This window comes from Myodes glareolus, chromosome X (genome assembly GCF_982192425.1).
Source record: "Myodes glareolus chromosome X, mMyoGla1.1, whole genome shotgun sequence".
Taxonomy (NCBI): Eukaryota; Metazoa; Chordata; class Mammalia; order Rodentia; family Cricetidae; genus Myodes; species Myodes glareolus.
In genome coordinates, this window is record NC_142053.1 from 4432047 (window position 1) to 4447654 (window position 15608).

A 15608-nucleotide genomic window follows, 5' to 3' on the forward strand; every position below is an offset into this window, starting at 1 on the left:
GGAGGCCAGTTGGCAGGAAACGCAGGGCGAACATGAGGGAGGGTTCAATGAGAACGAAGTCCAATGACTCATGTATATGAAAATGCCATAATGCAGCCCATTACTTCATATGCTACCCTAAAAGTAATAATTGAAAAATGACTTGACCCTCATACAAAATAATTGCAATATTTACATTTAAACTAAAAATATTTTCATAATACTCATATTATAGGTGTTTCCAATATACAAAACTGTTATTGCATTCTAATAACTTTTTCCTATTGGTGAAACATGAAATACGTGACTTTTAAATGAGAAAATAAAACTCTCCCACAAATGAGCACTATGCTGGACATGGTGATGCATACCTATATCCCATGCTTGGCAGGCTAAGGCAGGAATGACTGTATAGAGAGGCTACATAGCAGAAAGGTAGGAAGGAAAGCTAAGCATTAGACCTTTGCTTTAAAAAAAATCACTGCAAACTTTTCTCAGTAAATAATACAAACCATATAACTCAATTCTTGTTGATACCAGTGTATTTGAGTTATTATCCATTTGTTTTTAGTTGACAAATAAGATGTATACAAATTGGTTTCCATCCATTGGTGAGATCTCGGTTTAAATCTACTACCATTTTTATTGGCTTTATTTTTTGTTCTTGAAATTTACAAATTCTTATATTTTATTTATTTAAAAATTTTGAACCAGAATCTTATTTTTTACTCTGGCTGACCTAGAATTCGCAGAGCTTCACTTGCCTCTGGTGCTGGGATTAAAGGATTGCACCACCATGCAATCTTTCTTCTTACATTAGATGCCTGGATTTTATATGGGTTCTTGGGATTTAAATTCATGTCCTCTTGCTTGCACAGCATTTATATTTTGTAGTGTTCATGGTACTGGAAGGTAGTCTGCATGCTACTGAAGGAGAAAGGTAAACACCAACCCAGCTATAAACTGGGTTTATAAGTCTGCAGTTGTGACTGCCATATAAGGTGTGCTAATACAATATGAGCACAAAGATTGTGGGACTAACCAACCAAAATCTTATTTGACTTAAGGGCTATTCCACAAATGGATCCCTTCCCTGATGTCACTCAAGTGGCCAAGAACCTAAGATAGATAGGCCAGGAACCTAAGGGAAAACCAAATACTACTACTGAAAGAACACAGCAATAAAATGACTCCTGATGACATTCTGCTCTACTCATAGATGAGTGCCTTGCTCAGCCATCATCAGAGAAGCTTCCCCCTGCAGCAGATGGGAACAAATACAGAGACCCACAGCCAGACATTATGCAGAGGGTGAGAGACCTTGGAACACTCAGTCCTAAGTGGGTTATCTCCATTAAATCTCTCCCCTCACAGTGCAGAGAATCCTGTAAAATAGAAGAGATTCAAAGAGCCTGAGGGGACAGAGAACACCAAGTAAACAAGGCTTTTCAGACAGAGCATGACTCAGGCCCATATGAACTCACAGAGACTGGAGCAACGTACACAGTGTACACACACGTCTGGTCTTGATGGGGTCCCAGTGCTGAGAGGGGAAGTGGACAAATGCCCCCATCCCCCATCCCTAACCCAGAAGCTCTCTCCACCTGATAACTTGCAAATGAAAGCTTAGTTTCCCCCGTGTCCCTGGGGATGTGAAGAACTCTTAGGGCTAGGTCCCATGCCCAGCAGTAGATGGCCAACAAAAATGAAATCGGTGGTATTTTTGAAATATTTTATTTTGTTTTTGTAGCATACTTTGTATGAGCACTTTTTCTTTCTTTTATCCTACAGGTCTTTTGCCTCTATAGTCTGGCTTCCGGTTTTGTCGTTTTACAGGATTTCTGTTCGTGCCAATTTGTGCGTCCCTGCATCTGTATGTGTTTCTTGTTCTTTCTTTCTTTCTGGGGAGGGGGCTCTTTGTTTTTCTGGTCATTTGTTTGTTTTGTTCTATTAAAGTTTGTTTTTATTTCATCTGTTTTAAGAAGCCTTTCTAATGAGAAAGAGCAAGAAAAAAAGGTGGATATGGTGAGATGGGAAAGATCTGGAAGGAGTTGGGGGGACCATAACCAGAATATATTGTATTAAAAAATCTATTTTCAACAAAACCTGATTTAACAAAGAAGCGGAGGAAGACAAGAATGAAGAGGAAGAAATAGTACTAGCAGTAGGGATTCAGCCATAAATGTACCTCCTTAGGAATAGGATAACGACCCTCATTTTTAAAAATATCCATTTTCTTGTCATTTGGTCTTTTGTCCTGGCATCTCCCATAGTGTTAAAGCAGTGCTCCTAGAAGATGCCAGAGTCCACAGCTAGTGATACTGCATTGCACTTCGGAAGCAGAGACAGAGGAGTGCTGTTGCTCAGTTAGCTGGCTTCCTTCTATTTATTTCAAGACCACGCCCTCTTGGGTGGGGAATGACCTCACTTAAGGTGGGCCTTCCCATTGCAGTTAACAGACTCTAAATAGTCCCTCCCTGGCAAGCTTGCCCAAAGGCTAGCCTAATGTGGAGAAGCAGTTCTTCTAGATGATTCTAGGTTATGCCAACTGGACAAGCAAATTAACCATGGCATCCCCTAAGCCTAGAAGAATACTGTCACATTTAAGGGCTTTGGCAAGTACCTTGTCTGTACTTCCTCAGAACCTTTCTGTTGACTACCAGAATTATTTTCCCACTTTCTTGTTTTCCATGAGACTTACTTGTACTTTATCATTTATTCTTTTTCTGCCCCTTGAGAATTAGGAAGCTCCCACATCTTCAGTATTGTTTCCTAGTAACCATATCAGCACTGGCGTTTTTAAGCACCACTTTCACTATACTTCCAAACTTTTCAGTTGTGTTTTCAGTTTTCAAGTAGTTCAAAATATTTTAAAATGTCTATTAAGATTTTTTGTCTGATGCCAGGCAGTAGTGTGCATGCCTTTAATCCCAGCACTTGGGAGGCAGAAGCAATCAGAGCTCTGAGTTCGAGGTCAGCGTGGTCTACAAAGGATGCTCCAGGACAGCCAGGACTACACAGAGAAACCCTGGCTGAAAGAAAAAACTTTGTCTGTGAATTATTCATACATTGCTTAATCTCAATGAACCACAATTAATAAAAACTAAGAGACTGAAATTAGCTTTCAACCTGAAGATCCAAAAAGCAAAACAGTCACTGGCTCTTACCTAGACCTCAGTCTGAAATGGCCATTCTGCCTCCAGGAATCTCAGAATGAGATTGTGTCTGAGAGATGTCTCCTCCTCTCTTATATTCCTCTCTAGGGCTGGGATTAAGGGCATGCACCACTAGTGCCCGGTTTCTATGGTAAACTAGTGTGACTACTGGGATTAATTGAGTGTGTGTCACCACTATCTGTTCTGTAAGACTGACCAGTGCGGCTGTTTTACTCTCTGATCTTCAAGTAAGCTTTATTTATTAAAATACAAATGAAATGCCACTACATCTTCAGGTTGTTTAGGGCTTTCTATCCATCTTTTTGTTATTGATTTAACTTCACCATGATCCAAAATGATACTTATATATGATTTGTATTCCTTTAGACTTATTAAGGCATATTTTTTTTGCCAAGAACAAGATTTCACACACGAGCTTCTGAAGGATGTATTCTGCCTGTTCTGAAGAAGTACTACCTCGGTGTCAATTAGACTCGATTGATGGCACTGTTCATGTTAACCATGTCCTTTTCGACTTTCCACCTGCTGACTCTATCAATTACTGATACAGGGTGACTCTGTCAATTACTGATACAAGGGTGACTCTATCAATCACTGATACAGGGTGACTATCAATTACTGATACAGGGATGATTCCATCAATTACTGATACAGGGGTGACTTTATCGATTACTGATACAGGGTGACTATCAATCATTGATACAAGCTGACTATAAATCACTGATACAGGGTGACTCTATAAATCACTGATACAGGGTGACTCTATCAATCACTGATACAGGGTGACTCTATCAGTCACTGATACATGGTGACTCTATCAATCACTGATACAGGCTGACTCTATCAATCACTGATACAGGCTGACTCTATCAATCACTGATACAGGAATGACTATCAATTACTGACACAGGGTGATTATCAATCACTGATACAGGGTGACTCTATCAATCACTGATACAGGAATGACTATCAATTACTGATACAGGGTGATTATCAATCACTGATACAGGGGTGAATCTATCAATCACTGATAAAGGGCGACTCTATCAGTCACTGGTATAGGCTGACTCTATCAATCACTGATACATGGTGACTCCATCAATCACTGATACAGGGTGACTCTATCAATTACTGATACAGAGGTGACTTATCAATTACTGACACAGGGTGACTATCAATCATTGATACAAGCTGACTCTATCAATAACTAATACAGGGTGACTCTATAAATCACTGATACAGGGTGACTCTATCAATCACTGATACAGGGATGATTCCATCAATTACTGATACAGGGGTGACTTTATCGATTACTGATACAGGGTGACTATCAATCATTGATACAAGCTGACTATAAATCACTGATACAGGGTGACTCTATAAATCACTGATACAGGGTGACTCTATCAATCACTGATACAGGGTGACTCTATCAATCACTGATACAGGAATGACTATCAATTACTGACACAGGGTGATTATCAATCACTGATACAGGGTGACTCTATCAATCACTGATACAGGAATGACTATCAATTACTGATACAGGGTGATTATCAATCACTGATACAGGGGTGAATCTATCAATCACTGATAAACGGCGACTCTATCAGTCACTGGTATAGGCCGACTCTATCAATCACTGATACAGGGTGACTGTCAATCACTGATACAGGGTAACTATCAATCATTGATACAAGCTGACTCTATCAATCACTGATACAGGCTGACTCTATCAATTACTGATACAAGGGTGGTTCTATCAATTATTGATAATGGGGTAACTCTATAAATTACTGATACACGTTGATTCTATCAATCCCTGATACACGGTGACTCTATCAATCACTGATACAGGGTGACTGTATTAATGGGGTAAAATAAGTTATAAGAGCTAATAAGAAGCCTGACCTAATGGGCCAATCAGTTTATAACCTTATGGAGTCCTGTGTGTGATTTTCTTTGGGGCCTGCCTACAGTGGGGTACTGGACGGGACAGATACCCCAACAAGTCGGCCCCCTCATATTACACTGTATCAATCACTGATACAGGGTGTTGAAGCCATCAGCTTTAGTTTTGGATTGCAGTTCTTCCTTCTTGCAGTTCCACCAGTTTTTAATTCACTTATTTTGACAGCATGCTATTCGGAACACCAATTTAAGGATTATTATTTATTCCTGTTATTACACCATTATACAATGCCATTCTTCGCCGAATGATTTTTCTTGTCTGAAACTGTTGCGGAGATTAACAGTGTTCTCTCAGTTAGAAATAACATGGTGAGTCTTTTTCTATCTCTTTGTTCTTAATCTATCTGGGCCTTTATATTAGCACTAATGTGTTTGTTATAAAGAACATATGTGACCCCTGCCCTACATATATGCCCAAGAGAGCTAACAGTAGGAACTCAAACAGATATCGACACAGCAATGTTTTGGTAGATAAATGCATGAATAAAATGTACCTATAATAGAATATTATTCAATCTCAAAAATGAATGACCTCTTGCTACATGCTACCAACACAGATATATCTGGAAATCTTTATGCTTATGAAAAGAAACTAGACACCAAGGATATATATTGCATGATTCCATTCATATGGTAGATCCAGAATGTGTAAATTCAGTCATAGAAAAAGTAGTAGTCTCTATATGGAAAGAGGGAAATGGGAAATGGAAGTCAGGGTTTCTTTGAGTCTGGTAAAAATATTTAAAAATTGATTATGGAAGAGTGTCTTGTAGCACAAGTTTGCGGATATACAAAACACATGAAATTGAATACAATGAGGAAATTTGTCATATGTGAATCATGTCTCAATAAAAAAATACAATACAAAGATGGGTAAAGGGATGGAGATAGACACCTTTACTGTAGAAAGTGTTAAAATGTTAGTTTTGTTAATAAAAACATATTACTTTATTAGGTGCCTGTTCAACTTAATAGAGATTGAAAATATTGAAAATATTTAAATATTCTTCTGAGGCAATAAAGTTGGTTTGTTTATTAATATTGTGTATATACAGAGGTGGTCTGGGAAGAAGTTTCTGGAGTTGGTTATCTTCTTCCACCGTGGGATCTGGTGATTGAGCTCAGACCAGCAGGCATTCCAGAAGTTTACCTGATGAGCCATTTTGTCAGTGCTCTCTGAAATTTTTCCAAAAATATTTTTTAAAGATTTTATTTATTTTTATTTTATCTGTATGTGGACTTAGCCTGCATGTTAAGTGCACAATTTCCATGCGGTATCTATGGAGGTCTGAAGAGGGCATCGAATCCCCTGGAGCTGGAGCTACAGGGTGGGTTTAAGAAGATGGATGTGGGGACTAGGAATTGAACCTGTGAGTGCTTTTCAAATGCCGAGCCATCTCTCTACCCTCCCTCTGAAAACCTTGAAGAGTAACTTCTGATGCATCAAACAACGTGGACACATCTCCAAAGCATGTTCAAGGGAAGGAAGTGAGGCCCAGAAGCCTGTGTGTTGAGTTACTTTATGTGAAGTCTAGGCCAAACTAGTGGCTAACTGAGGTATACTGAGCTAGGCCATGGATATACAGAGTTTGCAGTTTGGAAGATGAGGAGCTTAAGTATATTAACAGTTGTGGCCGTTGAACAACATTCAGAATACAGTTACAGTGACTGACCTATATGCTGAAAATGCTTAAAATTCTGCTGGGCATAGCTTATGAAGTTTTATCACTAAAAGGTAGACGCAAATACAATGGTTTGGGTTAAACAAAATTCTACAATAGTCAACAGGAATGTAAATTGGTCAGAAGTGGGCGAAAAGAGCCTATAGGAAGGCCTGGATGACTGTTGCACTCCTGCACACAAAAGGGGGAAATTGACCAAGATGTCACTTTGCAGTATACATTGTATTTCAGTTACAAGCAGAAAGATTAGCATCCAGGGATATCTGGCAGAGACAAGTTGCTTGCTTGCTGCTAAGTGTAATGTATATCTAAAATTCTAGCACTTGGCACTCAAGAAGACTCAAGTGAGGGAGCTGGGATCTCGAGTTCAAGGTCAGCCTGGATGCATAGTGAGACCCTGAGCAAAATAAAAGTAAATAAATAAAATCATCAGCTTGCAAGGATTCCTTGAATGGGAGGCACGTTTGTGGTTAGAGTAAAACAGAGAACAGGTCCATTGGTTGAGGGTGGGGAGGTTGGGGAATCACAAGGCAAAGGTCTGCAAGGTCCCAGTAAAACAAGGAAACTCCCTGCATTAGAAAGAGAAAACAGTTTTGTACCTAGCACCAGCCAAGTGAAAGTGTTAAGCCAAACCCTGAGTTCTGGGAACAAGAGCACTTCTGGGATTCTGAGCTTTCTGTGATCTAAGATGCTTTGTGGGGGGTAATGACGCAAAGGGCAGGATGGGCCTGCTGAGCAGGGACTGTGCCTTCCTCCACCTCACCAACAGAAGTTGAGACTGAGGCTGAGGCCCTTGAAGGCGAACTTTGGAGCTTTGCTGTTTTAAAGACTTCACCCCTTCCATTTCCTCTTGGAATCCAGCACCACTAAGGGCCCAGAGAACAGCAGCTTGGAGCATCAGGCCCCAATAACTTTAGTTTGGACACTTTGCAGTCTCTCCCAGAGCAATTCTTGGGCAAGGTAAGTGTGGGTGGGGGTATGGGTAGGAGGTCAGGAGGCTGACTAGGCCAGCCTAGTAAGCACATATGTAAGCATCCATTTCAGACGACCAGAAACACTTAGCAGGAATCTTGTGCTCAATCGGGGTGCAGGGTGTGATGCCTGAAGCCCAGCAGTCCTGCTAGAGGACTGGTGGGGAGTTAGGCCCACAAAACTTAGGGACCGATGGCTGAGGTGAGCTCAGTCTGCCCAAGCCTGGATAGGCCAAATGAGTGTGCGCTACTGACTATGCTCACTATATATGCATGTGTTAAATGTGCATATCTTAAAAACACAAATCAAACTGGTCTGAGAAGATGGTTCAGAAAGTAAATGCATCTGCTGCCAAGACTGTTGACCTGAAATTGCATCCCTAGAAGCCACATTTTAAAGAAATGATGTCCACATGCACACATATCCCCCCAACACAAAGGAAAGAACATGTTACGTCCTCTAGGACTAGCAGAGGTTTTGCTTAAAATAAAATTAAAAATTACATCTATATTAACACATATCATGGTGTCCTAGTACATATTTGAAATTTTTTCCATGTATACTTTATTTTTTTATTTATAAAAGTTTATTAATTTATAAAAGTTTTCATTTCCGCCCCTCCTCCCAACACCCCCCCATCCCCCCACTCCCTCTCCTCCTCCCTCTCCATCCCTAAGAGCAGTCAGGGCTTCCTGCTCTGTGGGAAGTTCAAGTTCCTCCCCCCTCCCTCCAGGTCCAGGAAGGTGAGCATCCAAACAGACTGGATCCCAAAAAGCCAGTATATGCAGAGGAAACAAGTCCCAGTGTCATTGTCAATGGCTTTTCAGAAAGACTCCAGGCCAGCCACATTCAGAGAATCCGGCCACATTCAGAGAATCTGGTTGGATCACATGCTCGTTCAGTCCCAGTCCAACTGGCCTTGGTGAACTCTCATTAGATCAGTCCCCTTGTATCAGTGGGTGAACGCACTTGAACATTCACTTGAGACCATGTTCCTGAGAGCAGAAGGTTTGCTCAGTGCTGGAGTCCTATCACCTATTCCCCACTCCTCTGTGTCCTTCACTGTCACATACAATTTCCTGCTTGGCCCCTTCCATTGTGGCAGGATCGAGGGCTAGCTTTACTCCTTCCCCATGAGAAGAAAACTGCAACAAACATCTGTGTGCCTCCCTACCCCAACTTCCTCCATGTGCCCACCAACCCTTTCTCTCCAAAGTGTGCTAATTAAAATAACTGAGGTGTGAGAGGTTACAGGATGCTGCAGGCTTGTGACAGAGATGGAATTTCTAGTCAAGTCTTCTTGTTCCTCCAAGCCGGTGCTCCCCCTATACACACCCTACCCACACCCCACAATAAGTAACTGAAAGAACAAAATCGATGTGTGAAGAAGTCACATACTAGAGCCACAGAACCACTTTTATTTAACTGCTACCACAAATGCAGAACAGAATTAAGACAGTATAATACATTTCGCTTTCGTCTTATAAGCTCGTATACAGTCAACTTTGATTAAAATGTCCATTTAAATCAGCAATTGAAATTTCATTTAAATGGCAGCTTCTTCTTGGGTCTTACAGAAAAATCGCGTTCAGAACTGACAAGAGACTAACTACTTCACAGATTTATTGGTGCTGGCAGCTTTTCCTCTTTGACCCCTACCCCCAAACCAGAAGGGTCACAAAGACAAAGCTTTTTAATACGTCATTTGCTTCTAGCTTTCAGGTGTTGCCTCAATCTTTAAAGGAAAAACAAAGATGTAAAGCCTGATGGTGTCAAAACATGAAGTGTTTAAAAGAGTGACTGTGAATTATAATATTACAAATATAACTATAATTGCCACTTAGGGTTACCAATCACAAAAAAATTACATACACATGAATCTATTTCTGTGGAAACAAAAGAATGTATGGGTCAATGCTTGAAAAACTCAAATGACCAAAAACAGGCTAAAAACATCTCATCATTTCCAACCGAATGTATAAAAACCAGCACCAAAGCTTAACTTTACTCAAACTAGGATCAACTTAATATGACATACCATTTCTTTTGCTACTTGATCTGACAGACTTTAATAAGAATTTATCTAATTCTGTTCTTCATATGGGGGACATTTTTTGTCAAGAAAATCTTGAAACCCAACTTTCAAATGTTTGAACTTCATCATAAGTCCTTTCTGACTGCTAAAAAGTTACAGCACAAAGTTACACACTTACAGCATAAAGCTGTGAGGTCACAGTCACATTACAGAGCTGACCACCAAAATGGCCTTGGCCAGTATGCATGCACTCCTTCCCCACCCCTGGGAATGGGAGAAGAAAGCAGGAGGCAGAAGAAATCAGGAATTGGGGTAGGGGTGGTGGCTGAAAGAGTTGGTGAGGATCAAAGCAACAGATAGTTCAGAGATCACTGAGGGCTGAATCACAGACGTCACACGTGGAAATTTGTTGTCTAAGATAGCAAGAATATACAGACACTTTCAAGAGTACAAGGTGCCAAAGAGGAGGATGCCTGAAAGAGGGATGGAACTTCTACTGTGTCTGGAGGGGTCCATGTCTGTGTGTCCATGTCTGGAGGGGTCAGGCAGTGTGTCTGTGCCATGGAGATGTCTCCCTCTGGACTGCCCAAGCAGGGTGAACTGTAAAGAACACTTTCACACAGCCATCTCATCAGAACAATCGGAATCATCAGAGTCATCATCAATAAGCACGACCTTACGGTAATCATCAGCGGGAATGGGGATCACAGTGGAGTCGGGAAGAGAGGCAGAGGTGGCAGCAGACTCCGGGAAAACAAAAGGAAAGTTGGAGGCAGTAATGCCAGGTTTGAGGTGGCCAGTAGTGGTCATCTCAAAGCAATGGGAGGCTGAGACCTCAGGGAGGTCAACAGCAGTGAGCACAGAACGGCTGGTGGTAGCAGGCTCGAGATAGTCAATAGTGGTGGTTGCAGTGTGGCTGGTACCAGGCTTAATGTAACCTGCAGTGGATGTAGGATGGCTAGGGGAAGAGCCAGCAGAGGTAGGATGACTAGTGACAAACTTGGAAGCAGCCCTGAAATGAACAGAGTCTCCCTTGAAATAAACAGAGTCCCCTTTGAAATGGACAGAGCTGGGTTTGAAATGGACAGAGGAGGCTGGCTTAGGGTAGACAGAGGCAGACTTGGGGTGGCCAGAGAGAGACTTGTGGTGGATAGAGGCAGGTTTGCGGTAGACAGAAGCAGACCTGGTTTGGGGCTTAGGGTGGACAGAGGCAGAATCAGAGTGGGCTGCTGCCTCATCACCAGGCAGTAGAACATTCCGGATGTTCCTTGGGGTTCCCTCCTCAGCAAGACAGACACGGGCATGCTCTTGCTCTCGGGCTTGATCACGGGCACGGGCACGGGCACGGGCACGAGTGAGAGCTCGGGTCTCCCGAGCCTCCCGAATATCAGCGATGAGCCGAGAGATGAAGAGGATAGGGTGTCGCAAAGCATGGAAGATGGTCCAGTATTCTCGTCGGAAACTCTCATTAAGGATACCGTAGATGACAGCATTAAGGCAGCTGTTGAAGTAGGCTACGCAGTAGGCTGCAAGATAAAGCCAGTTGGGGATCTTGCCTGCCATATCCTTTGGACTGACAGCCACCAACACAGTGAGCACATTGATAGGGCACCAGCACACTGCAAAAAGGAGGAAGATCACAAACATGGTTAGAAAATTTCGAACCTCAGCAAACTGATTCTCAGGATTCTGTCCGGCTGGGTCACGGGCTTCCAGCACTCTGATCCAGATTTTGGTGTAGCAATAACCAACTATGATGAGAGGGAGGACAAAGTGGATGCAGACAATGGTCACAGTGAAGGAGGGGTTGTTCAAATAGTTGAAGATACAGGAGTAGGTGCGAGGATCATACTCAACGCTGGAAATGTACATGTTAGGCACGACAGCCAGGATAGTCATGACCCAGGTAACGACCAGGTAGATGCAGGTATTGCGCAGGTTGAAGATCCGCTTGTATTGGAGGCTGTGGCAGATGTAGCAGTAACGGTTGATGGCGATGGCCGTAATGTTGAAGATGGAACCCACTACACTCAGTCCAGAGACGAACCCGACGAACTGGCATTGGAGCTGACTCAGATCCCATTCTCCAACTGACATGGCATACAGCATCATAGGGTAAGGATAGATGGCCACCAGCATGTCTGCCGCGGAGAGGCTGGCCACGAACAGGTTGCCTGGAAAACATCAGAGGAAGAAAAAGAAGGAGAGAGACAGAAATAAATGGTTAATGTTTGGAACGCTACCTCCCCAAAAGAAAAAGACCAATTGGATGGGTGACAATTTAGAATACTAGATTTCCTTTGAACAAAACCAATTTTCTTCCTTTCTTCTTCCTTATTTACAAGCAGGTCCCAGGTGGCTCTGATGCATAGCAAGTTCTGTGCTTTGCCAACCTGTTGTTTGTTTGCTGTGTCATCCTGCTCTGAGAAAGAAGTGAATATAAGACAGAGTGAGAGAAACAGCACAGAAACATCGTGGGGTTGGGGGGGGGCAGAGTTTTAAGGACGCCATTTTAGAGAAATACAACTACGCCACATTTTCCACAGTGGAAGAGACGGAGAAGGAAGAGTGGGAGAGAGGGGAGGTAGATGGAGCTGTCCAGAAGGAGAATCCACCTAAAATTAACAAAGATAGTAATAATTTATTAACTCTCTTCCTTATGAAGGAAGGCCTACCTGCCAAGAGACCACCCTGAGAAGGCCTAGGAGGCTTCTTCAAAGAGATCAAACATCCCAGTGAAATACTTACCATTCCCCAGCTATTTTCAGAGTAAAACTTAGGAGAAGGAAACCCTGTAATAGCAAGTATGAAGTCAAAGAGAGTGATCAGGAGGAAGGAGAAATCCCTGCTAGTGTGGTTTTACCTCCAGCCATACACAAAGCATCCTGCACAGACTCCCCTTGAGCACAGGAGTCTGCAGGCTGAACAGGGAAACAGCCTGAGGAAACCCTGCCTCCTCCTGCCTCCTCCTGCCTGGCCTCGTTCAAAGGACAGCAGGAGCAAATGTGTGTGTGTGTGTGTGTGTGTGTGTGTGTGTGTGTGTGTGTGTGCCCGCGCGGGGGGGGGGGGGTGTACATTTTTGTAAAACCCTTTACAAAACATAGACGAAAGAGGCCAAGTGCAGGCACAGGGTCCTCTTCTTTGAGAACACCTTATTGCTAATTAGCATTGGTTTGGCAAAACACTGAACTTTGTCCTGGAATGGAAGAAAATGAGGGCTTTTTAAAAGGGCACCAAGACTTCCCTCCGTGCTTTTCGACAAAGGGGATTCTAAGGCTTTGCCTCAAAGTAATAAACTTCCAAAAGAAAAATAGGAAAGAAAGGTCAAAAACCTTAAAAATAAAACGACAACAACCACAAAACAACTTTTATTTGCAATTTATAAGAAAAGAGATAAGAAAGAAAAGGAAAGGAGACAGAACGGAGGAGCTTTGCAGGTAATTCCCCACCCTCCATAGATCTGCCCTTGGGTACCTACTCAAGAGGGGAGGGAAGGTGAACTCCAAGGCTCAGCCTCAGATCTCTGGGTTACCAGAGGGAAATCAGAAGCACTCACGGTAGTTTGAAAGAAAATTTGTAACGACTCTGAGTCTGTCACTGAGTTTTGAGGCTTGTCCCGCACCAAGCAATTCACTAGTATGCTGCCCTGCTTCTTCCCCCAGACCCAGGCCACAAGGGTCTCTGTGGTTCCCAACCCTCATAGATCTTCTGTACATTCTCTCAAGCCGCTGAGATCTTGGGAAAGACGACCCAGGGCGCCACCATCACCTTCACCCAAGCGGAGAGTGGAGTTGGGGGTTTCATCACCCGTCCTCCCCTGGCCCACAACCTTCTCCCCGCCCCCCTGAAAACCAGACCGACAGCTTTCCAATTCTCAATTACTCACTCCCCTCTTCACTTCCCCACCCCATCCCCCCTCCCCCCCCCCTCCGCACAGGTCTCAGTGCCCAGCACCTTCCCGCGCAGTCCGCCTTGGATCTGTCCTGGCTGGCGGCTAGGGGAGTCCCGCTCAGGTTCCACACCCAAGCGCTTTGCAATAGAAGCCCCTCATCTTCCCAGGAGCTCTCAAACTGCCCTCCAGCCGCCGTTCCTACCTTGTTCTGCCTCCTCCTTCCACCCGCTCACCCGCTCGCCCGCCCGCCCGTTCGCCCGCCCGCTCGCCACCGCGCAGAGCTCCAGAGCCCCTCCGCCGCCCTCCTTGTAACTCCCCAGTACAGACCTCCGGATGCCCGCAACCGCCGCAGTCGCCAACACCGCCACCGCCGCCGCCATCGCTTGCAGGGTCCAGCCCGCCGCTCGCCAGTCCCAGCCGCTTACTCTGGGACAGGCAGACTGAGCTCGGCTCCGGCGGGCTCAGGTCGCCCTGCTAAAGGGAGGCGTGGGGTCTGCACTACGCGGCGCCGCTGGGGAGCGATCCGGAAGCCCTGGAGAGGCGGCGAGCAGAATCCCCGCCGGCCTTGGGGACCGTCTCAGCGCTGCGCTCCTCTGAGCGCCGCCGCGGCCGCCCCGAACTTAACTTCCCAAAGAGGATCGCAGCCACGCTGCTCTCTCCGAGACAGTTCGGCTAGCAGTGCCTCAGCGAGGCCACCCGCCCTTCCGGTGTCCAGTTCGGCCGGCTGTCCCCGCTCCTGTGCCGACTCCCTCCGTGTCCAGTCTCCGACGGGACAGGGGTTGGCGGGCTATCGCGCACCCTACAAACCTGGGCTTTACATTCGACTGGCCCACGCTAATTTCCTGAGCTCCCCCAGCACTATGAAGCTCGAAATTTAGGGGAACCCGGGAAAACATCATCCCTACCGCATCCCGCCCCCCCCCCCCGAGCTTGGGAGGAATTTGGGAGAGGGGATTGCAAATTATTATTCACCGGGTAGGGAAAAAGAGGGTGGCTTACCAGAATTTCGGAGCCTCTTGTTCTTGGTCACAGCCAAAATGACCATGGAGTTGCCGATCAGGTCTAAGATGACGGTGACAACCATCGCACAGAACATAAAGGTGATTAGCGCTGGTGGGTAGTCCGGCTTTGGCAGTTTACAGCCAATGCAGCCGAATGGGGTGGGAACCGCCTTGGTAGGTCCCATGTTGCTCTTGGGGACCGTGGCCATCCCTCCTAAGCAAGCTCAGGATCCTTGGTGAGTCCGACAACGAATACCTGCTCCGCCACCCGGAGCTCCGGGAGCTCTGAAGAAGCGTGGTGCTCTCTTGGAGGCTCAGAGAGCAAATGACAGCTCCCCGCCCCTCTTTGGTGAGCTTTTAAAGCCTCTAGGAGCGGGTAGCCCCGCCCTTTGCCCCTCCCCCTAACCAATCAGAGCTCTTTGACCGCCCCCCCACCCCACCCCCGCCTTAGTCACCACCTTCCCCAGGACGAATCCACTGCAAGGTGTCCTCTTGCTTCCGACTACCTTGTTTGTGCTTCCCCTCCTCTCTAGCTAGCCTCCCTCCCGCCCCTGTGAATTCCCCAGGTACCTTGCTTCGTGACTAGCTCAGAGTCAGAGTCGCTAAACATCCATTTCTAGCAAGTTCTCCTTCTCCCTCTAACACAAATGCCTGTTAAAGAAATGTGGCTTGCAGAAAGGGCTCATGGGGTGCTTTTGGGGTCTAGTGCCAGTCTGATCAAGTCTGCATCCCCCCAACTTGTAGGGAACAGCCAGCGACCCTTTAAAGCCCCACATCCTTGTCTCCACAGACTCCTTTGGAGGTTTACCCTACTCCCCGCGCTCTAGATTGTCCATACCTTTCTGTAACTGATAAGGAACGCATGGCAAGTGCTCTCCCACAGCAAACTGGGGTCCCTAC

The 15608-nt window shown here is 45.0% G+C and overlaps 1 protein-coding gene across 1 annotated transcript; it reads right to left on the minus strand.

Moving 5' to 3' along the window:
- Nucleotides 1–9290: 9290 nt before the first annotated feature.
- Gpr50 (G protein-coupled receptor 50) lies at nt 9291–14917 on the minus strand. The gene is made up of 2 exons (XM_087902767.1): nt 14707–14917; nt 9291–11989 (listed from the first exon to the last, which is right to left on the minus strand). The coding sequence occupies exons 1-2, from the start codon at nt 14915–14917 to the stop codon at nt 10431–10433; spliced, it is 1770 nt and encodes a 589-aa protein (XP_087758893.1). The 3' UTR covers nt 9291–10430.
- Between the last annotated feature and the right edge of the window lie 691 nt (nt 14918–15608).